At 43.6% G+C, this 22,629-nt stretch overlaps 1 protein-coding gene and 1 long non-coding RNA gene across 2 annotated transcripts; one reads left to right on the top strand and one right to left on the bottom strand.

Annotated features, from left to right (window-relative positions):
* The first annotated feature begins 2,903 nt into the window (after nt 1-2,903).
* Nucleotides 2,904-18,179, top strand: PGAP4 (post-GPI attachment to proteins GalNAc transferase 4). The gene is made up of 2 exons (XM_071731056.1): nt 2,904-3,805; nt 12,795-18,179. The coding sequence occupies exon 2, from the start codon at nt 12,915-12,917 to the stop codon at nt 14,100-14,102; it is 1,188 nt and encodes a 395-aa protein (XP_071587157.1). The 5' UTR covers nt 2,904-3,805; nt 12,795-12,914; the 3' UTR covers nt 14,103-18,179.
* Nucleotides 3,033-6,182, bottom strand: LOC139789923 (uncharacterized). The gene is made up of 2 exons (XR_011723294.1): nt 5,631-6,182; nt 3,033-4,173 (listed from the first exon to the last, which is right to left on the bottom strand). It is a non-coding gene; the product is annotated as an uncharacterized lncRNA (long non-coding RNA).
* Nucleotides 18,180-22,629: the final 4,450 nt, after the last annotated feature.

The raw sequence follows: 22,629 nt of genomic DNA, 5'->3' as shown, positions 1-22,629 counted from the left end.
TCCCTGTGTTCTTGCCTCCAGCTCCCAATTGCTGCTGACCCCAGGAGTCCAGCCTGGACTTTCCCAGGGCTGCCCTGCAGCCTTGGTGGTGACGTGAGAGTTACTGGGGGAAGAAGGGGGAGGAACGTGGTATCAATTTTCCTGTATATTTGTATATATTTAGTAACTTTTTCCTTTTTGTCATTACTGTTTCATTAAAGCTGTGTAGTTTAGTTTCCAGCCCATAAGTCTCTCTCCCTTACTCTCTCTCCCTTCTTTATCAGGGAGGGGAGGGGCATTAATAGAGAGCATCTGTCATTCAGTTTAATTGCCAGGCAGTGTTAAACTGTGACATCAGTACATGTACTGGTAAAACATGTCATGCTAAAAATGCTATTGGTTTCTCCTGGTAAAATGTAATCACTTCAGATTTTTGACTGAGAACAAGTCTTACACTTTTTTTAAAAAATTTTTCTTTGTAATATGTTTTTTGTTTTGTTTTGTTTTGTTTTTTTCTGGCTTCTCACAGCTTCCTCCCTGTCCCTAACAGATTTTTCACATATTTGTCAAACTTCATTGCAACTGGCTGAGGGAGGCAAGATTCTAATATGTTTGCTGATACATACTTCATGCAATCTCTCACAAAAGCAGTAGGACCCCCACCTCCACCCCTCTAAGTGACAGCTTACAGAAAACTGTAAATTTTATTTGCTGGCTGGATAATCAGCACACGTGGCTCAAAATTGGCTAGAGCATGCACACCTTCACACCCTTGCCTGCTGGTGGAAATGTGAAGCAGTAGACCGCTGTGTGGGAGGAAAGCTAAGGAATGGGAGGGGGGGCAAGGAATGTGAGTTAAGGATATTTTTACAATGATGCATAGGGCACAAATAACACAACTTCATAAGAAATTGGGTTTCTCGATTCAGCAGCCCTTATGACCATGAATTTCTGTCCTGCTGCTTTGTGCATTGTGCACAAACATCACCTGCCTAACTTGTCCTGCTTCTAACACTCATGTTTATTAAAAGAAGGAGCTATACCTGATCTCAAACAAAGCAAAAGAAAATATTACCTCTGTTCAGAACATATTTGTATATATTTGTGCACAAAAGCTCAGAGCTGTGAGAGCTGTTACAGTGATGGCAGAGGGGAGGCTGCTTTGGCCACAAAGAACACTCTGATCTGAATAGCTAGGCTGAACATCTCCTAATTGGATAAAATTCTCACCACGCATGGGGTATTTTTGTGATTATAATTTTGAAGTATTGTCCTGTTGCTGTACAGGCTGAATAATTACAGAAGTAATTATTTTTTCTGAGCATTTCAGGTCACAGTTAATGTTACTGCATGAGCGGTCATGTCCCCAAATGGTCATGTCTGCTCTTCAGACCCCTCTCTGCTGTCCTGACATAGTAATTTGAAGTGATGAACTGATAAGGTGAAGTTATCTGGATAGGAAATAATACATTATAAGAAATGGCTTATTTTGCAGCCAGATCAGTTTCCCTTATACTAGTTCACAGCAGGAGACAGCTGTCAGGCTTGACAGGCTGTTGTTTTTTTAAACTTTGCCACTGCCCCAAAATGACTTGTGGTTTAGTCATGTTTCAGGCTAACATGATGTTTTGAAGAAGTATTTGAGGATGAAAGTCAAGCATTCCTTGAAAAGCAGGCACATCAGGGAAGTAGAAGCAGAGAAGACTACAAAGAAGGGCTCCTCACAAATTTACAATTGCCTAAATACTTACTCCTGTAGAAATGGCCTTCAGGCTCATTCCTTTGAATCTATTACTGCCAAATTATTCTGCTGGCTGAAACCCCATCTGAAATGCTGGGTGAAATGTGATGTGTTTCTGCTGATGTTACTCAATAGTCACTCTCCCACACATATAATGACACAGAAACAGAAAAAAACGTATTTGTTTCTCACAAGTTCTACAAATAATTCTGTGAAGAACATGCTAAAGGAACTCCTGAGAATGTCTTACCTATTTCCAAGCTTCCGTACTCTTTGTCTGTGTTTTGTTCCAGGATCTGTTGTGTTTCCAGTGTATCAGTAGTGGCAGGTCTGAGAGCATTTAAGTGGAAGGTAAAGTACTAATCATTATAATTAAAAGCAGGTAGAAAAAGAGGCAGAGGGGGTCAGCAAAGAATGCTTTTGGAGGGCAGATGACCTGAGAAACTGCTTTCTTTTGCTGTCATTTATTATTGTTTTTAGAGAGTAACATCCATCTTGGTTGACCTTCCAAAGTGGCTCACCTATTCCTAGGAAAGCAAGTCACTATAAAACACAAGGAACCCCAATACAATGCTTGATTGCATTATTATTATTATTAATATGAGCGTTTCTATTTCTCTGGCTTTTTCTCTCTTCATCCACACTGTATCTGCAGCAGGAAGACTTGGCTGAGGTTGTAAGAAGCAAGGGTCACAGGCAAGCATAACCAGTCTTCTGGTTCATAATGTGTATTAGAGGGAACAATATAAATGATATAATTAAAAATTAAAAACATGCATCATTCTAGAAGCTTACCACAGGATTGTACGGTAGCAAAATTCAACCTGTGCTCAACAGAACATAGTGTTTTCTGAAACAGCATAAAGGATTTGTTTTGTTTGATTGTTTGGGGTTTTCTTGTTTAGTTTGGTTTTGTGGATTTTTTGTTGTTTGTTTTTTTTTTTTCCCCATGATTTTTCAGAAGGGTAGAGCCCAAAATATATGCATTTACTTTTTTTTCTGGAGTACCAGGCACAGAACTACAGAGTTCTTATAATTCCTTACAATAAAAGACGGAAGAGTTTTCCTGAGGGATATTTCAGATAACAGTAGTTATAAACAATTGTGTAATTAAGTATAATGGTCACAGATCTGAAAGGTACGTCTGTAGAAGAACAAGGAAATGGAACAGAGAGGAAAATGGGAGGGGAAGTGAACAGGTCAGAGGCACTCTTGGGTCACTTTGATAGGGTGTTCTGATCCTGAACAACGTGATACAAAATTTCGGTGTAGCTGATGAGCCTGCCCACTTCACCAATAATGAATTAATTGCTTATTAATACGGAGAAGCTTAGCATTTTTACTTATCATGGTTGACACACGCATAAAACAATCGGCAGCGCATTCTGAAGCACTGACTTTCCCCTGGAGCGGGTGGGGTGTGATCTGCCACTCCAGATACCCGGCGGCTGCCACAGGGGCGCAGGGCTGGAGCCTCAGCCATCAGGTACCAAGCAAAGGAGTCGTACCGGGGGAGCAGGACGGGCCGGACCGTGCCCTAAGAGCCGGTAAGAACACCTGACTCGCATACTCGGAACGAGTGCTCTGTGCCGCCGCCGGGCTCCGGTTTCCCTGGTCCCGAGGGAGTGTTCGGGGACACAAAGCAGGAATAAAGGATTCCGTCTGCGCTGCGGGAACCCTTCAGGGGCTGGGGTAGTTCGCTCTTCGCTCTGTAGGCTGCTTTCACACACCTGCCCGCTCCCTGGTTTTGGGTTTCTCAGTCTCGCCATCTCCCCTCCTTCCGAGCATCCCTGTATTGGCGTAGTCACATGTGTGGGCATTAATCCCACCCTCGCCATCCGAGAGGGAGGGGAAAAATTTTGCGGGAGAGAAGTGAGCAACAAGCAGAGCGGCGAGAAAACGCAGGAAGCAGCGGTGCATGGCTCTCCCCTCCCTTCCACTCCCCTCCCCTCCAGCGGCGGGGCGGAGAGCCCGCGGAGCCGGCGGCGGGGCGAGGCGGCGGGGCGAGGCGGCGGCGAGACGGGCTGCGGGAAACAGGGCTGCAGGAGCCTCCCGATGCGGTGCTGGGCTGCCCATCAGGAAAGGGTAAACCTGTGGGCGCGGCGGGGGGCTGCCCCGAGGTCTGGCTTTGTCCGTTCCTGCAGCACTGCGGAGCGAGGGTCCGTCCCGGCAAGGCGCGGGGCTGGCGGAGTGGAGCGGGGCTGGGGGCGGTTCGGTCCTGCGGCTGCAGCGACCCCGGGGCTTGGCGAGGAGAGGGTCGAACTTTCGGACCATTAGCAGTGCGGAAGGGCATGCTTCCCGGCTGCCCGGCGGGCTTGGCTACTGTAGCTGAGTCACCGAGGTAGAGGGGAAGGGGAGAGCCGCCCTCCAACGAAGACGTGTTGGGTGCTTGCTGTGTGGAAGTGTCTGTACTTGGTAACAAGAAGAAGAGGGTGTCCAGAGCCTGTTTGGGCCTAGAGAGACAAGGGAGGTGAATGAAACTCTTCCAAGAAAACAAGGAATAACAGCCAGGTTCCACCCTGTGCTTAGTGCTACCCAAAGGATCCTCAGTAGGGGTGACAGCATGGCAAGAATTTCTTCTGTTCTGGGGCAAGGGGGTTGAGGACAGTTGAAACGTCTGTGTCTCTGCCGCTTTGCAAGGAGGGCAGAGATGGAGGGGGATCAGCACTTCTTACCTAACACTGCTCCTCTTGGGGTATCATCGCTAAGGTAACTGCCATTAATCCCAGTGCTTTAGGGGTCACCTTGTGCTACCTGGCATGTCTCCCAAAGGCAAGGAGGAGCACCTCAGGACTGAATTTACTGACATTTGAAGTCGTGGGCTGTGGAGGAAATTTGCTGCTGTCCCAATAGTGCAGCAAGACTAGACTGATGTTTGCTACACGTTCACAGGCTGAACATCCTGACTTGCTCCCATGCAGTTGCTGTGAAAATCGGTTCATGTGGAGCCAGTGGGCTGTGTACAGGCACACCAGGTTCAGCAAGTATTTGCAAGCACAAAACCCAGGAGAAATGCCCTACTGCACATGTGAGATCTGCTGCTTTCCTTGTCTGTCCAACAAGGGCAATGCTAACTATATATAGCAGACTATTTTTTAGCTGCTGTATTTATCCCATGTGCTTCCCTTGATGCTCAAACAGATCACCAATATCCATCCCCCAGGAACCAGGGCATCCCATTTACCATGACTTTCTGTGCAAGATAAATGGTCTGTCTCATACAGGGGATGGAGGGAGGGAAGACAGACGTGAATGCAGAGGAAAAGTCAGTAGTACTGTTTAACATCTGTTGGCTGTCTCTTTGAAGAATCGTATCAGTATGACTAAACATTTTTTTCTTTCTAACAGGGTAGTAGTATTCTCGCTGTCACCTGGTACGTTTTTGCATTTTTAATGTTACACAGACCCATCCCTACTGTAAACTCACAGCCTGGACAACAAAGTCCTTTGCTCACAAAAGTAATGCCCTACTTCCTTATTACTGTGTTTTATTCTTTACAGTCATAAATGAAAAACAGTGCAGCTGCAGTATTTTCTGCTTAGGCAGCCAACACTATTACCTTTTATTTCCCTCCCTCCTCTGAATTACTAAGAGAAGTCATCTTTGCGGGGTTAACTAAAAGGTTTTATTAATGATTACAGAATGACCAAAGGATAATTAATAATTTAATAGCAATTAAATATTATAAGAAAATAATTGAATTATAATGACAGTTATTTAACAATAATTATGAAGCCGGAATGAAATTATAATTGATGATCTAATGAGTGATTTCACCATTTAAATGAGGATGAGATGGCTGTCAAATGCTCTGCTACTTACTATACTTATAATATTTAAGCTATAGGTGGATATATACATGTCCCAAGAATACTACATATTATTAGGCCTAATGTAAAATTTGCTTACCTTGTTATAGATGCCAGATGTCAGGTAAGGGGTCTCTCAGCCTTGAGGAGTACCCTTGAGAACAGTCAGTGCTCAGGGGAGATTGTGGCATGCAGCCCACTGCTGTACTGGAAATCTCTGTGGATTCAGGAGGGCTACAGGGATCTGTGGCATAAAGTGATGGACACTCAGGCCAAATTCCTCTTGGTGTGTGTGCTGAAGTGTAGGGGCCACAGCTGTTGCCTAGTCCAAGCTCAGGCTGGTGATCCAGCTCCATCTGGTTTAGACTCCTTATTTATGAGATGTGTCCCAGTGAAGGGACAGCTGCCAGAGAGGCAGCTCTCATGGTTGGTGATGCCTGAAGCATCCTTACCCACCCATCGCTCCCACCCAAGTCATACTCAGAAAATTTATTTAATCTAAATATTGCCCTTTGGGAAACTGTGACACAGCAGGTTCCCTAGAGAGCCCCGAGGTCACAATAGCATAGAGAAGGTGGATAGAAAAGCTATAGAAAGTGGCAAGAGTATTCCACAAAAGCTGGGCTGGGGTACCTCATCCCTGCTGCTCCGGAACACCTTCTGGATAGACTTCTCCAAGACCAAGAATTCTTTTTCTTTGTCTATTCAGAATGCTTTAGCTCACAAGGAGTTGCTATTACTTCAGCATACCACCATTTAGTAGCTGTTTTTTCAGTAGCTATTCCAGAAATAATACACCTGTGTGGAGTACCGGTATGATTAAACCATAAAATGCCAGTCCTGAATCATGACAACAAAATCAGGATGATTTGCTATATATCTGGGAAAATCAGGTTCCTTCCTATCTTTTACATTCTTAAGCTGAAGGTCCGCTGAGGTAGAAGTTGCATTTGCTATATTTGTGTACAGTGTCTTGCATGCAGGGGGACTGGTCATACTTTAGCAAAAGACTGTGACACACAGTTAGAATACAAATTATCTATAGCACCTCTTATGATTTAATGCACATTTAGCTCTGAGATGCTAAAAGCACGCAGGAAAAGGTAATAACTGGTGCCACAGTTAGCAACAACTTTGTGTAACTTTTTTTTTTTTTTTTTTTTTTTTTAACAAACAGAGGTGTAAATTTTATACTAAAGCAGAAGTGGACTCAAACCAAAAACATCAAGATTTTGGAGGACTCCACAGCCAGTCTCTCTGAAAATATGCAGCAGTTTTCATACATTTCATTACCAAATTCTTTAAGAGCATATTCCTTTTTTCACCTGTGGCATAAAAAAAGAATTCAGATAGAGATTGCCCGTTAAGGCTCTGTAAACCTTTGGTGTAATCTTCTAAAAGATCCTCACAAAAGCCTTGCCTTAAGTCTCTGTGTTAAGCTATTACCTTGCAGAACTCTCCACCAGACTGCTCTCCACTCCCACTTGATCTGTATACTGACCCTACTGCTTGATAGCAATGGGGAAGAACATTGTCATTCCCATGACATTGCACAGCAGTGAGGCAGCCAGGTGAAAGGCAGCAGGTGTTGAGAACTGTCTCCCTTCAGATTTATGTGGCAAAGGAAAATTGATATGCATAAGAAGCAAGACAGAAGTTGGGGAAATAACTGTAATTATTTATACATATCCAGTTCACAGCCTGTTGCACTGCTGGTGTAGTTTTATTGTCTTAGTTCAAGGCAAATGGCAAAAGTGTCTTAGAGCTGCCACATCCATGTACCTTGCCTCTTAATTCAGTAGCTCTCAAACTGTGATCCCTGGATTTCTAGGGACTTATGAACAACCTTTAAAAGTTAACTAGATTTAAATGAGAAAAGCAGCCAGCCTATCAGTAAATTTACATTTAGGATGCAGTTCTGCAGTTTCTGAGGTTTCCTAGCTAGACAAGGTTCCTCCATGTTTATCTGTGCGTTTTCACTTTCCTAACAGTGTTTAAATTCCATCTTCTTGGACAGAAGAAGTTCATGTGTTTATCCACCCTCTCTGAGGAATGGCACATTAAAGCAGTTGGCTGTGCCGTTGATTGTGATGTCACCAAGACACACCCAGGTCCTGCAGAGGACCAAGTTCAAACCCTCTCCACCTCCCTAGATCATTTATGCTGTTAACCTGTTAGACCATAGCAGTGTTATACCCTTAAGTACATAGACCTTAAGAAAAAAACAGTTTAAGTTCTAAGAGAACTCGAGCAGCACTGGCCCGTGCCATATTAGGAAGTATTTTAGATGAAAGTTAAATGGGACAGCCTGGCTTGACATTCCTTGTCTAAAACCAACATAATGCCAACTGCTTTAAGCAGTGCTTGAAGTAGAAGTGTCTGCTACTAAAGTAAAGTCAAAAGAACAACTGCTGATCTCTTACTATGAAGACTCTCATGAATGTTTTTAGAAGCACAGCTCTTGACAGGATGGTTTGTAGTCTGTAGGGAGCCATAGTCCCAGGCTGGCAGCTAAGTTATGATGGTCACATCTTTGATTGCTTGGGCTTCTGCAAGACACTGCTGTTTTCAATGCAATCATAAGGACATGGCAGAAATATTGCCTGGCACCTGACCTACTAAAAGCTGTGAGAAAACAAGAGGAATTACAGATTTGCTGGCCATCTGGTCCAGTAATAAGGGATCAGTTAGTGGTAAGGACCTCAGGTTTCAATAGCTGAGGATTTCTGTCCATACCAGTCAGCTGTTAGCATGCATGTATGAAACAGAAAGAGATCTGTATGGCTCTTTGGGATGCTTGCATCAGTTCCCTCACATTCAAGTAGGGTGGTTTTCTGGTGCACTAGCAATACCATGGCCAAGACAAGGCTCTTGTCTTTGCCAGAGAGGGGTAATTAGTAGAGGAGCTTAGTCCTGAGGTTGCAGCTTGTCTGCAGGATGTTGGGTTGGGTGTGGAGGTGTGTTTCTCCCAGGGGTCTCAAGTGGCATTTGGGATGCCACCATAGAATCAACACAAGTCAAAACTTCCAGCTTGTGTAAACACCATTACCACTACCACCACTCTGGCTGAGGCTGGGACTATCACAGCTGTCTTTCTGTATCTGAAATTTTCAGAGACCCTACCTTTGTTTCCCAGAAATACCTTCATGGCTTCTGACCACATAACGTTATCCAGCAGTTTTTATTTTAGGAATGGAATAATTTTTCCCATTGGCACTGACAATAATTGTGGTTAGGCAAACAGGAATAATTTAATATCGTAATCCTAGATCTGAAGGATCTGAAGAAAAGAGTAAAAGAGTAAATACGGCCACATCTCACAGAGCAGGCAGTAGAAGACAGAGATGCCTTCTCTTACATTAGGTATCCAGCAGAGTCCTAAAATTTCACAGCTTTGAAGCATATAGGAAGCTTTGTTCCAGAAATGTCTGCCTGTGATAATACCTTTGTGGAGAGAAGTTTGGAGCAGACAGAAAATCTGCTTTCTCTCCTAAGTCACCAGCACAGCAGACAGTATTGTGCACCCCAAAGAACCCATTACTCTTTTTTCTACTGTTCTCAGAGTCTGCAGAGGTAATTTTTTTCCTGAACAGTTTTAATTCAGCCACGTATTTAGGGGACTAATGAAGATGGGAATGTAGATTTGAATCAGGAGAACCAGGTGGTTCAGGAAGGAAATTTCATCCTGAGGATCTAAGCAAAAAACCCAACCAAATACATAGCTTTATTGCCATAGCTTCCAAATCTATTTAAGCAGTAGCTCTGTTGCACACAGGACATACTTAAAAGGGACCTCTGCTGTAAGTATTTATATGGTTGCAGAATAGTTACTACTCAGGATTCATATAGTTGTTTTTTTTTAAAGCAGTATAAAATCCAATTCTGATTCTTGTTTTCTCTGCAAACTTCATTTTAGCTCAGAAATGTCAATTTAATTCATAAGAACAAACTAGGTTTTTTTCCCCTAGAATGGGAAAAATGGAAGTGACAGTATCAACAGCTTCTGAAAACAGAACAGTTTCTATAAAGTCAGAACCCTACTAATGACTAGAAAACAGGATAACCAGAAACTCTATATTCAAGTCCTACAGATAAGATCTAACTTCACCTCTCTAGATATGGAACTCGGGTTCCCAATGTTACAGCTAAGAAGTGTCACCAGCAGGTCCAAGGAGGTGATTCTGCCCCTGTACTCAGCCCTGGTGAGGCCTCACCTCGAGTACTGTGTTCAGTTCTGGGCCCCTCAGTTCAAGAAGGATATTGAGGTCCTTGAACAGGTCCAAAGGAGGGCAACCAGGCTGGTGAAGGGACTCGAACACAGATCCTATGAGGAGAGGCTGAGGGAGCTGGGGCTGTTCAGCCTGGAGAAGAGGAGGCTCAGGGGAGACCTCATTGCTCTCTACAACTACCTGAAAGGAGGTTGGAGCCAGGTGGAGGTTGGTCTCTTTTCCCAGGCAGCTCTCAGTAAGACAAGAGGGCATGGTCTTAAATTGTGCCGGGGGAAGTTCAGATTGGATATTAGAAAGACTTTTTTCACGGAGAGGGTGATCAGACATTGGAACGGGCTGCCCAGGGAGGTAGTGGACTCTTCGTCCCTGGAGACATTTAAAAAGAGACTGGATGTGGCACTCAGTGCCATGGTCTAGTGACTGCAGCGGTAGTTAATCAAGGGTTGGACTCGATGATCTCTGAGGTCCCTTCCAACCCAGCCTATTCTATGATTCTATGATTCTGTGATTCTATGATCCTATGATAAAAGAGCCTGGCAGTCAGTGAGAGCACAAGCAGCCCAGGAAGCAGAAGATCTGAAGACAAGAAGTGGCCCTCTGATGGTTGCTTCCCTTGAGGTGTTTTTGAGTTGCAAAACCAGAGTAAGAGGTCTAAGATCTCGAGTTGTGTCAATGATGAGGTGAAGCCAGGGTTAAGTGAGAAGCAGTTGTGAAGATGTCACCGTGGGCTGCATGGCTGGCTTGGGGCCGTAGGGCTGCACCACGGCTCCAAAGCTGAGGCACCAGCAGGTGGAGTCCCAGCACAGCTTTCCCAGCAGCGGTGGGGTGGAGAACTGAGCTGCAGGACCCAAGGGGAGTCCTTTGTAGGGACCTGGGGAGCATCTTCTTCTGGTGCAGGTGAGCCTGGCCCTTGGACAAGAACTGCTGCAGAAGAGCAAGATCTCAGTTAAGCTTCCCTTGTATTCCTCATGGTTTTTATAGCTCAGATCTCCAGCATAGCTGGCAAATGGAAAATAAGTTTCCTTACTCCCTGAGAACTGAACTGTCTTCAAGCTTTTCTTCCTTTTCCCACTGTGGTCCTCACTTTCAAGTTACCAGCTCAGCAATAGGCCCCAAAATGCTCCTCACATCAGGAAGAGGCTCAAAAATATGTCAGCATGAGTTGCAGGATAGGATTCTGTATTTGTGTGTTCCTTTAATGACTGTGACTGGTTAGCAGAAAATAAGAAGAAGGAAAGCCCTAGATTTTGGATGTATAAGTGCATTTAAATTCCAGGTCATTACATCTGATGGTTTTCAGGTCATTCATATCCTGAATCATCATGGCTTGGATCTGGCAGCTGAAATACAGGCATCACCTTTAAGGTCTTTACAAGGTCCACTGATACAAAGCAATGTCAGTTAAGTAGAACTGCGTAATCAGAAAGAAATAAAAATCTATATCAGAAGATATGGAGGATTCTCATGCATCAATGTGTAAATTTGTTACCTGTAATTAATTATACTAAATCTTTGAATTCTTGTGTTTTCATGAATCACAAGACACTGATACCACAGTCTATTCAAGGATGGATTGGGATCTCAAAGCCATATAGTGCATGGTTTCTCACAAATATTTGGAATAACTTTTGCATATTTTCCATTAATCTTAGTAAAAGGCCTTTCATATAATACTGTCAGATTCCCATGTGGCCATTCTCTTTGTGGCAAATATGGGAAATCTGTAACTACAGTAATAAAGGCAGTTTTGAAGTCCCAGAATTAGTCCCTGCTCAGTGTCCTCTGACTCATTGCTTCTACATGGTCCATTTTCTTGAGGCAGAGAAGAAAAGCCACAGCTCTGATTTATCTCCATTTCTCCACGCATCCTTGCTTAGGCTGCTTCAGATGAAAGTGCAGAGAAGGAATAAGGATAACGTTTTGGTCTGGGGGCACACGTTGTTGATCAGAACTTGGTGAAGGCAGAAAGTACAAAGCGGGAGAAACTACACTGAGTGGGGAACTATCAGTCAGCTTGAGGAGTGGGGGCACAGATAAGTCACTTCAAAAGCAGAGGGAATGCAAAAGATGAGGGAGTCAAACAGCAGACTGAAAAGGGGAATTTCTGGCACAAGGGAGTTCACCTGAACAGCCTAGTTGCCCTGATTTTGTGTAAGATCCTGACAGCCAGGCTGTTAAGTGTTCATGGCAGCCCAGAGAAGCAGAACAAGAGAACCAAATACAGCCAAGTCTAATTTTTGTGAAGGTGGATGTTTGCTTAAAGTGTGTGAGTACACAATGTGTATGTGTATTTATATAAATGCTTCAGTTTTAAATTAAAAGACTTGTAAATTATAAACTTCTAAATAACTAATATGAGTCGGTGGCTCATTTGCAATTTAATCTTGACGTCAGAGTATTGCAGACGGCCTAAACAGGAGACATCTGAGAGACACACATCACGCGTGGTGTGCATGTGTCTTTAGTGAAGCAAACCAGTGTCTTTGTTATCTTGCTTCACACTCTAGGGGGTAAAGTGAAAAAGCACGTGTTTGGAAGTGTGTGAGCAACAGAAGGGAAGCATGGTTCATTCCACAGAGGTAAAAGTTTATCTCTCAGATATGTGCTAGGCTAAGATACAAGAAGTCTGGCTTTGGTTCCTGGCTATGACCCAAGTCTTGCTGTGTGACTCTGACCAGATAGTGGTATCTAAGTTGTCTGCCTGTAACAGAAAGGGATTTCCACACATCCTGCATCTGTACTGTCTGGTTTGTATGTGTTTCAAGTACAGTAACAAATATAACAGAATCCTGTCTAGCTAGGTCTGATCAGAGCTCCTACATGCTGAAAAGGCCTTAGGGACACTTTTTGGGAAACTAAATTCGGGTCATCTTTCCTTAACCTCCTGTGACAATTCTGTGATGCCCCCATCCCAAGGGACTCCTCGGGTGAAGAGTTTTATTTTGGTTTATTTGGTGACTAGCCCTTAGCTCAAATTGTGGTCTTACATTCTGACTGTTCCTGTCTCATTAACAATCTTTTTTCTTCCTCTCTAGGTTTGGACAAACTGTGCAGGCTTGGCCCCAGTGATCCACCTTGCAATCCAGGGAGGATGCATTGGAAGTGAAGGAATGAGGACATGAACAGAGCAGGGGTGCTGTCCTCCTGCAGCAGCCATGTTACACCAAGCTTGGCAGCTCTGTGGGAGGTGGTGCCGTTGGTCCAGTCCTTTTATCCATCTCCTCACACTGACTGTGGTGACATTCAGCGTGCTTGCACCTTTGATGTGCCACCGGCTCCTCCACTCTTACTTCTATTTGCGGCACTGGCACCTGAATTCCATGAGCCAGGATTTCTTGGAGCAGAACCAGCAGGAGGGTCAGGCTGCCCTCCATTACTTTGAGAACCTACAGGCACCAAACTCCTCCAAGGCCTCTGACAGTGACACCTTCCAGCCCTTGTTGCTGATCACCATTATCACTGTGCAGAGGCAAAATGATTTCCACTATGTCCTGCAAGTGGCCTCACATTTCCACCACCTCCTCCAGAAGTGTGGTGCACACTGCAGGAGCCACCGCATCCTCCTCTGTAATGTGGAGTCAGACCCCAGCAGCCATCAGGATGCCAGGCTGCTGAGTAGCTTCTTCCCTGTGGTCAGTCGTGACAAAACTGGGGAGACCCTTGACCCCAGAGTGAGCCAGTTTGAGAAGGAGAAGCAGGACTATGTCTACTGCCTTGAGCAGTCACTGTTGGTGTACAACCCAGAATATGTCCTCGTAGTAGAAGATGATGCTGTGCCAGAGGAGGAGATATTTGCTGTCTTGCAGCACCTCTTATTGAACCGGTTCTCCAAACCATACCTCAGAGATGCACTCTACTTCAAGCTTTACCATCCTGAGAGGCTTCAGCACTACTTCAACCCCGAACCCATGAGAATCCTGGAGTGGCTAGGGCTGGGCATGTTTCTGGGTCCTGTGCTGGCCTGCATGTACTCCTGGGTAATGGGGCACTCCAGCCTCAGTTGGCTCGTGGTCATCTTCTTTGCTGTGTACAGCATGGCCTTGTCAGAGCTGGTGGGACGGCACTACCTGCTGGAGCTGCGCCGGCTGTCCCCCACTCTGTACAACATCGTGCCTGTCACCGAGTGCTGCACGCCTGCCATGCTCTTCCCTGCTCCTTCTGCCCTCCGTGCCTCGGGTTACCTGAAGGGGCTGCGCTGCCGCCAGGGCTTTGCTAAAGACACTGCCCTCTACTCACTGCTCCGTGCCAAGGGGGAGAACGCCTACGTGGTGGAACCCAACCTGGTCCGGCACGTGGGGATGTATTCCAGCCTTCGGCTAAATGACAACCCAAAGCTGCTGTGATCTGTTTATACCTTTACCAGACATGAAGCCCAGAGGTGTTGGCACTAGGCAGAGAGACAGAATGCAAGATGCAGTAGGACTCTCATTGGGCATTCTGTGCTTCCAGGTGGACAGAGAATAACTCTTAAAAACAAAAACCAAAAGGTTTCTTACAAAGTAAACTTACATACACGCAGACCCTATTTGATATATATTTCATATATGACTACCATGCGCCACGTGGGAGTGGAGTGGAGGGTTCCAGTTGAGGGTTGTGAATTCTCCTCTACTCAGTCATTCCTAGGGAAGAGCTCTCAGACCAAAGTAAACAGCTATACTGCCTACTTGCCTTTACATGTGTTGCAGAAATCACCCCCTTAGGCCAACAAATGTTGGCCAAAGTGAATGTTTCACATTCAGTGTAATGAGGAGGAAAAGCCTATGTTTTCCCATCCTTACTAAGTTCTGATCTTTGACCTCTGTGTTTCAAAGCTGTGGTTTTGAGCACATCTTTCAAAAGCAGCAGTGGTTTACATGAATTTTCCCACAAATTTCACCTAGATTCCTCAAATTTTACAAAGCCTCTCTCTCCCCTTACAGATCTTTTCTGCACCTCCACTCTTCCCACTATGTTTGGGGCAGAGGCTTTAAAAAATCCTGAAAGTAGGAAGGAGCAACAGAATTAGCAGTCTTTGATGTAACAGCCAGGTTGCAAATGCACATTTTCATTTCTATATTAGACATTATAAACAAGAGAGGATGACTACTGTGTTTGTTGCTCACCATTATTGGTTGTAGTGGATTCAAGTCATTAAGAGGCCTTACCAGCTGCTGATTTGACTTAGGCATTCAACATGAATTTACCTTGACTTTCTATCAGCACAGAGGCAAAGAAAAGATTACAGTATGTGCTGCTGTTGTGCAGGATCCTTGTTTCATTTTGGAGCTGCAATTCACAGCTCAGCCTCATTTACTGCAGCAGGTGAAATGCCCCCAAAAAGCAAAGTTAGTTGTTTATAAAACCAGGTAACAATAGCACAATGCATAAAGGGGGCACTTTAGCACTGAGCCATTGACTTCATGTGCTCTGTTTGTTAGGCATTTAGGGTAAGTACTTTGTACCACAGTTGTGGGCACAGTTAATGTAAAACCACACAGATGTCAGAGATCTCACAGAGAATCAAAATTGGCACCAAAATGTTTATGTTTAATGAAAAGCCCACCTTCAGGGGGCTTTGTATCAAATTCACTTACATATGGAGTTTGGTTGTCCTGTTTTTAAAAACATATTCCTGTTTTTAGAATGAACCATAATATTTTTGTCAAGTTTTGGTCAGTGGGTTCTTTTCTGGGGGTTTTTTTGGTTAAAGAAGAGGTCTACTTTGAATGATGGGATGGATGGAAGCTGTGCCAGGGAGGGTTTAGGGCAGATGTTAGGAAACATTTTTTCACTGAGAGGGTTGTCAGGCATTGGAATGTCCTTCCCAGGACAGTGGTGGAGTCACCATCCCTGGAGGCATTTAAAGGACATTTGGACCTGGTCCTTAAGGACATGGTTTTGTAGTTGACCATGGTGTTGGTCAAAGGTTGGACTGGATGATCTTGGAGATCTCTTCCAAGCTGAACGTTCTGTGATTCTGTGAATTTTCTTTCCCCTAGTCTCTCCCAGGTTATTTATGCATTAAGCTCTTAACAAGTTTGGCTGTGGATATGAAGGACATAAAACTCCTGAGACATTAAAGCAAAGAATGTTGCAAACCTCCAGCTGTAAGCATGTGATGGATATCATTACACAACACAAATGCATAATGCAAGTTAGCCAATTAAAAATGGCTTCACAACACAAAGCAGTGCTCTGCTTTTACTAATCAGTTAGGATGCTTTTATAACACCTTTGGAAATCAGATGTGAGTGAAAACTTCCAGGGGGCTCCATGTCACTCCAGAGGCAAAGCATCTTTCCTATCAGGGGACACAGGAAGATTTGCACAGCCAGAACCATGATTTGTTCCCAGCTGCTGAAAACCCCAGTCGCGGCAATGTATGACTGACACTCAGGGTGCTTTTTGAGCATCAGTAGCTTATTGATGAAACACCTCTATTTTTATACTTGTCATTATACGAGTACAGGCATATTTGTGTTATGTCATAGTTGGTTATTATGAGCTGATCATACATGTTGCAAGCTGAGAGGCTGTGACTAATTGTTCACGCAAAGCAGAGCCTCCTCTAACTAGTTAATCCAATCTTCCTAAAAAGCAAAACGTGTGCTACTCTATTCTTTTACCAAGGTCTTGTTAGGTCTGTTATCTACATTCTTCTTCCCCAAAGTCGCCAGTTGCTTTGCCTCAAGGGTAAAGTGCTAGTACATCTAGGCCAAAGTCTTCCAAACATGTATCTGCTACAAACCCCAGAGATACCAGAGTGGTAGGTGGGCAAACCTATTCTCAGGTTTTTCTATAATGTAGAATCACAGAATGGTTTGGGTTGGAAGGGACCTTAAAGATCATCCAGTTCCAACCCCTCTGCATGGGCAGGGACACCTCCCACCAGACCAGGCTGCTCAAGGCCCCATCCAGCCTGGCCTTGGCATCCAGGGAGGGGGCAGCCACAACTTCCCTGGGCAACCTGTGCCAGTGTCTCTGAGGCATGTGATTAGAGATGGAAGGATTTGAGTGTCATTGTAGATTTATTCCACTAAGTGCCTATGCGTGTGAGGAAATACAACTTCAGTGTTGTTTCTTGTGGTGTCCTTTCTCTTCACTCTTTATCTTTGTACAGTAAAAATCCAGGACAATGCCCTGTTCTATTCATGAGTGCCTATTCATACTCAGTCTTGCAAAAAAATATCTCGGAGCATCATACAATAAATGGGACAGGGAAATGAAAAAAGAAGAAGAAAAAGAGAAAGAAAAAGAAAGAGAAAGAGAAAAAGAAAAAGAGAGAAAGAGAAAAAGAGAGAAAAAAAGAAAAGAAGAGAAAAAGAGAAAAAACAAAAAAGCCTTAGAAAAGAAACTAACTATATGAAGTTAATAAATGTTTTCATTTGGGAAATTATTTATCTGTTTGTCTTGAAGTTATTTTCCTTTTTTGCCCAGTAGTTCTTTTTTTGTCATCTCAGAAGTCATGAGGAGGTAAATAATTACTTTGAACTTCACAGCTGAAAGTTAAGAACATGAATTTGAGGCATCCCTTCTAACCTGTAAGACAATTTTCAGGCATAAAAGATGAGAGAATTCGACTGGCGAACCAATCAAGATTCAGAGAGCCTAGAACTTGAACCTGCCTGTGAGAAAGTTTCAGGTAAACCTTGAAGGAATTCAAGGAGAAAGTTAATAAATTCTTAAGGTCCTTCTGGATCTCAAGTTCCCAATTCACCTTTAGAACATATATGCTTCTTGTACTGAGCCTGCTGCAGGCCATTTCCAGGTGACTCAGGTACTTGTTCAGTGTCCATCGTGCCATCAGTGACATCTCAGGCAAATGTTATTTCTTCTCCTGCCTCTGGACTTTCCCAAATATATTGATTTTTGTTTCTCGTGTTTTCATGAGAAATGACAAGTCAGAGAAGTGTACTTTGCCCTTGGAACAGAAAATGGGAGGTTACTGTGAGTTCTTAACCCCCATTGGATTTTGTTTCACAGTTCAGGCTAAAAGTGCAGATTCAAGCACACAAGAACTTTCCCTCTCTTGTCAGGGGGAGTGGAGCTGAGCTGCCCAATCTCAGGCTACATTCAGTTCCATGCCTAGCATTAACTCCTTGAAATGCAGCCTTGTGAGTTTGGTTTTGTTCACATTAATACAAATGTAGTAACTATTTTTGAAATAAAGTGGAAACTGCTTTTATGCTGAAATCAGCATAAACTGATATGTCTCTTAGATTAGAAGCTCGAGGATTTTCTGACTACAGTGGTGTCATAGTGAGAGGGCACTGCGTTTGAAGAGAGAAGGAAAAAGCCTTCCTCTCCATTGTGAGGAGCTGTGAATTGCCAGACTGGATATCTCAACAGCAGTTTGACTGGATGAATTACTTTTTTTCTCAAGATATTTACAAGCAAATTTTCTACCAAATAATAAAAAAACAACATTTCTATTAAAACTGTTGCTATGTCTTTCTGTATGTCCCTGTTTGCTTTCCTGACTGGCAAGTCCATCTCTTTCCTTGCTATATTTGACTAAGGAGGATAATTCTGTGTTCATGCATCTGCCTGCATCTGCATGGATGTAAAAATTTGGAACCTACAACAGTTCAGGTTGGAAAGTATTTCTGAAGGTCCCTGGTCCAATTGCCCATTCAAAGCAGGTCTTACTAGACCAGATTGCTCAGGCCCTTCTCTAATCCAGTACTGAGGCATTTTAGTGGGACACTGAGATTAACCCTTATGTGCTGGAATTTAACCTTAATGTACTTTCCTATAGAAAGGATATATATCTCACAAAATAGAAAAAGTAATTTTATGTGGGAGACACTAGTAGTTACAAAGACGCAGTTTTTTCCCAAAGCTAAGGGGTTTTTTGTTTTATTTCTACACCAGCTTTAGAGATGTCATATTCAATTTCAGCAGATGGCAAGATCCAACATATGGTTCTGAATGATCTTCAGTATAACATCTGTCAAAAATGCATATAGAATTAGATACTCCATGGTCTGTGCTTCACTGCATGTGTCTCTGTTGCTAGAGTAACTTCATTTCCACAAACTATTTGTCCTGACAGCTCACATTTTGAGAGAATCTGCCCCATCAGCCACTTTATTCATCCATCTGTAGGCTCAGCAGTATCTATGTCCATTACCAGTGCCACATTCCCAAGATTTTTAAATGCTGCAGAAGAAAAGCACTGTTACATTTTCTTGTCCTGTTAGTAAGCCTCTGGCCCACTGTATCTCAGTACCTACTTTCTCTTTGAATTCTTGCCATGGTGCCCAGTATTCCTCCAGCAGTGCAGAATCTGCACCTCCTATGGTCTTTTCAGCCTACTAGTCCACCTTAGACATCTGTTGTAGTTAGTATTTTGCAAGTTGTTTGCCAATGCTAACGTGTACCCTTGACAGGCTTGAGAAGTGGGCTCATGCAAACTGCATGAAGTTCAACAAGGCCAAGTGCTCAGTTCTGCACCTGGGCCGAGGCAATCCCATGCACCAATACAGGTTGGGAGGAGAAAGGATGGAGGAGAGTCCTGAGGAGAAGGACTTAGGAATGGGGGTGATTCAGAAGCTTAACATGAGCCACCAATGTGTGCCTGCAGCTCAGAAAGCCAACTGGGTCATGGGCTGCATCAAAAGAAGCACATACAGTGGCTGAGGGAGAGGATTCTCCCTCTCTGCTCTGCTCTTGTGAGACCCCACCTGGAGTACTGTGTCCAGTTCTGGAGTCCCCCACATAAGAAGGACACAGAACTCTGGAACATGACCAGATGAGAGCCACTAAAATGATCAGAGGGATGGAGCAACTCCCCTATGAACACAGGCTGAGGAAGTTGGGGTTGTTGAGCCCAAAGATGGCTGTTGGAGAAAAGGAAGCTTTGAGGTGACCTTATAGCAACCTTCCAATATCTGAAGGTGGCCTGCAAGAAAGTTGGGGAAGGGGTTTTGACATGGGTATGTAGTGAGAGGAAAAGGGGAAATGATTTAAAGCCTGAGGAGGGGAGATTTAGGTTAGACATTAGGAAGACATTCTTTGAGGGTGGTGACACTGAACAGGCTGCCCAGGGAACTTGTGGCTGCCCCCTCCCTGGAAGTGTTCAAGGCCAGGTTGGATGGAGACTTGAGCAACCCGGTCTGGTGGGAGGTGTCCCTCCCCATACAGGGGGGTTGGAACTCGATGATCTTTAAGGTCCCTTCCAACCCAAACCATTCTATGATTCTATGCAGCACCTAAATGTGCTTTCTGGGGGGATTATGTGCTGCCTAGATAAGCAGGTAATGAACAGTTAAGTTTCTCTCATCAAAGCAGCCATTTGTTTGCCTACTCACTTTTTAAAAAACACAATGTCAACAGAAAAGCACAAAGACAGGTGTCATTACTGCATTTACCTTCATGTCCTGTCACAGTTGTTTTGCCCAGTCCAGAAAGGTTGCCACTGGCAGCCTGACTTAAAGGCTAAAATTATTATTAAGGTTTTGATAAAAATAATGTTAATGCTTGCTGGTTTTTTCATTCTTAGTCATGGTGTTTGTTGCAGCCCAGCTTTAAGACACAAAGCATGAAGAGCAAACAAACCCTCCCTGTGCAACCCCCCTCAGTTCTCATGGGGTCCCTACTCAGTTCTGCCCAACACCCTCCATGCCCTCCCTGACTTGCATGTCTGCTGACCATGCTGTGGAGCCACATACACAGGTGATTTCTTTCAGCAAGGTTAAAGGCCAGGCTCTCTGCAGAGGGGTGAGGGCTGTGGGTGAATAGGGAAAACAAGCCACTTAATAAACAATACCTCTGATTAGATAGGGATGAACAAGCTGGACTTTGAGACACTTATGCAAGACTGCAGAGTACAGAAAACAGGAAACATGCAGCACGGTGTGGAGAGGGGAGGAGGAGGCAGGATCCACTCTGATGATCTGGTCTGGTTAGACTTTAACCCCGTCACGCAGGCAGCAGTGTCCTGGGGCACACAAAGCCACATGTTTTTCATGTGGATGCATATTATACTCAGACATTCTTCCAACTTCAAATGTTTTTTTCCATTCCACACACAAAAGTGTTGCTAAGATTAGTGGTACTTCACTGAAGTGCAGAGGGAAGCTTTAACTTTTTCATATTTCTCTTGGTGACCATGTAATGTCTGAAATTCTTTCATCTTTCTTTCTCAGATGTACTACAGTTTATGTCTCTTCCCATTCACTTTATTAGCATGAAAGTAAAGGCAAAATCAGTATAAAAATGATATGGCTAAAAACCTGCAGGGAAAAAAACACTCATCATCCTGAAGAAATATAAGCAACTCTAAAAAATTTAACCATTTTAAAAATTTACCCAAAATTTAAGCCAGGCTTTCAATTGATTTTAAAGTAATCCATCCACAGTCTTCACTCAAAATTTTGATGCAGGACTGACATACCCTTTGACAGAAAGGTTGAATATAACAAGGACAGCAAATAAAATAATTTCTACTATAAAAATCCCGTACTTGTATTGTCAAACTCAAGAAAAAAACCCCACAAATGAAGTCTTAAGTTACAACCAAGCCATCTGAAAAGACAGCTCATAGTTGTCTTTAATATTTTTAAATTTATATTTTTATCAACTTTTGTATGGTAATTTTGAATGGAAAAGCCATCATCAGAAGCCATTGAAGCACAAAATTCACCTTCTCTCCCATAAGCTTGTGAGAGAAAATCCTTTATGTTTTCCTTTTAGTGTTACCCATCTCTTCCTATAGCTGATGACCATTTTCTTTTTCCATGCTATTAAAGGCACAACAGTGAACATTTAGGCTCTCTTACTACTTAAGCATCTTGTTGGCAGTGATGTTGCAGAGATTTGAGTAAGCTATAAAGATTTTTATCTTTCAAGACTCTGTATATTAGTTTCCTCATTAAGAAGGAAAAAAGCCATAGTTCATACAGAAAAAACTTCATTCCCTGTGTTTAGTAAGGTATGGATTTAACTAATCAATTCTCATAGCCCCAAAACATTCAAAAAATAGTTAGGAATCCTTCCTCTATTAAATTATTTTTCTCTTCAGTAAAAAAGTGGATCTGCAGTCACTACTGTAGTCTGTACCAATAACTGAGAGTACTTGTTCTTTAGCTCTGCTGCCCCTTACCCCTTCCCACTTCCCTGTCCTTATCCTCAGCCTGCAATCTTTGCAGTACTTCCCATGCCAGAGGCAGAGGAGGGCAAGGAACAACAGGGAGGGGAGAAGAGCTGGTGCATCCTCAGGCACAGAAATCCCATGGGAAACCCTGCCTGCATGGCCAGCCCTACAAAGTACAGGAGAAGATAAACCCCACATACCATTAATATGAGTGGCAACACGAAGGACAGTGGATGCCAGAAAATTACTTGCTGTTTCATGCTGTTACTGAGTGACTTTGTCACAAAGCTTTCTGTACCCTTTAATATTAATCTGCATGATTTCTGTCTCTTTTTGCCTCCTGTCTCCTGTTTTCCTGAAGCCCCCATGCCTGCCTCCTTACTGTCATCTTTTCCCCTGAACACATATTCCACCAAGTCTTCGGTGTTCCTCTCATTGCATGCATCATGCTGTCCATAGCCAAAAATTTCACAGGCTATGTGAAACTTTCACAGGGGAGTAATGTCAAAGTAACTGTAAAAGTAAATCACTGTGAAAGTAATGTTTAGATGTAGTCACCCCAACCCAGAGTGCTCACCCCTGCAGACAGCCTCTTGCCAGCTACAGGCCTATGGCTGCATTACATTACTCTGAAAAGGGCTTAAAGAAAAGAAATAATTCCAAAAGTAGCTGGGTTGCTGGAAAGCTGAGCTGGCAATACTGTGAGTTCAAACATTGACACAGTGAAACAGGTGTGTAACCTGGATAATAAACAAGTTTGCCATAGAATAATTAGTACAGGCAAAGACTTG

This window comes from Heliangelus exortis, chromosome Z (genome assembly GCF_036169615.1).
Source record: "Heliangelus exortis chromosome Z, bHelExo1.hap1, whole genome shotgun sequence".
NCBI lineage: Eukaryota > Metazoa > Chordata > Aves > Apodiformes > Trochilidae > Heliangelus > Heliangelus exortis.
The sequence above is the reverse complement of the archived record's forward strand: the minus strand, read 5'-3'. Positions and strand labels throughout refer to the sequence as shown.

What these genes read in the sequence shown, in the direction of transcription:
- PGAP4 (XM_071731056.1), top strand. Translation starts at nt 12,915, where the DNA reads ATGTTACACCAAGCTTGGCAGCTCTGTGGGAGGTGGTGCCGTTGGTCC.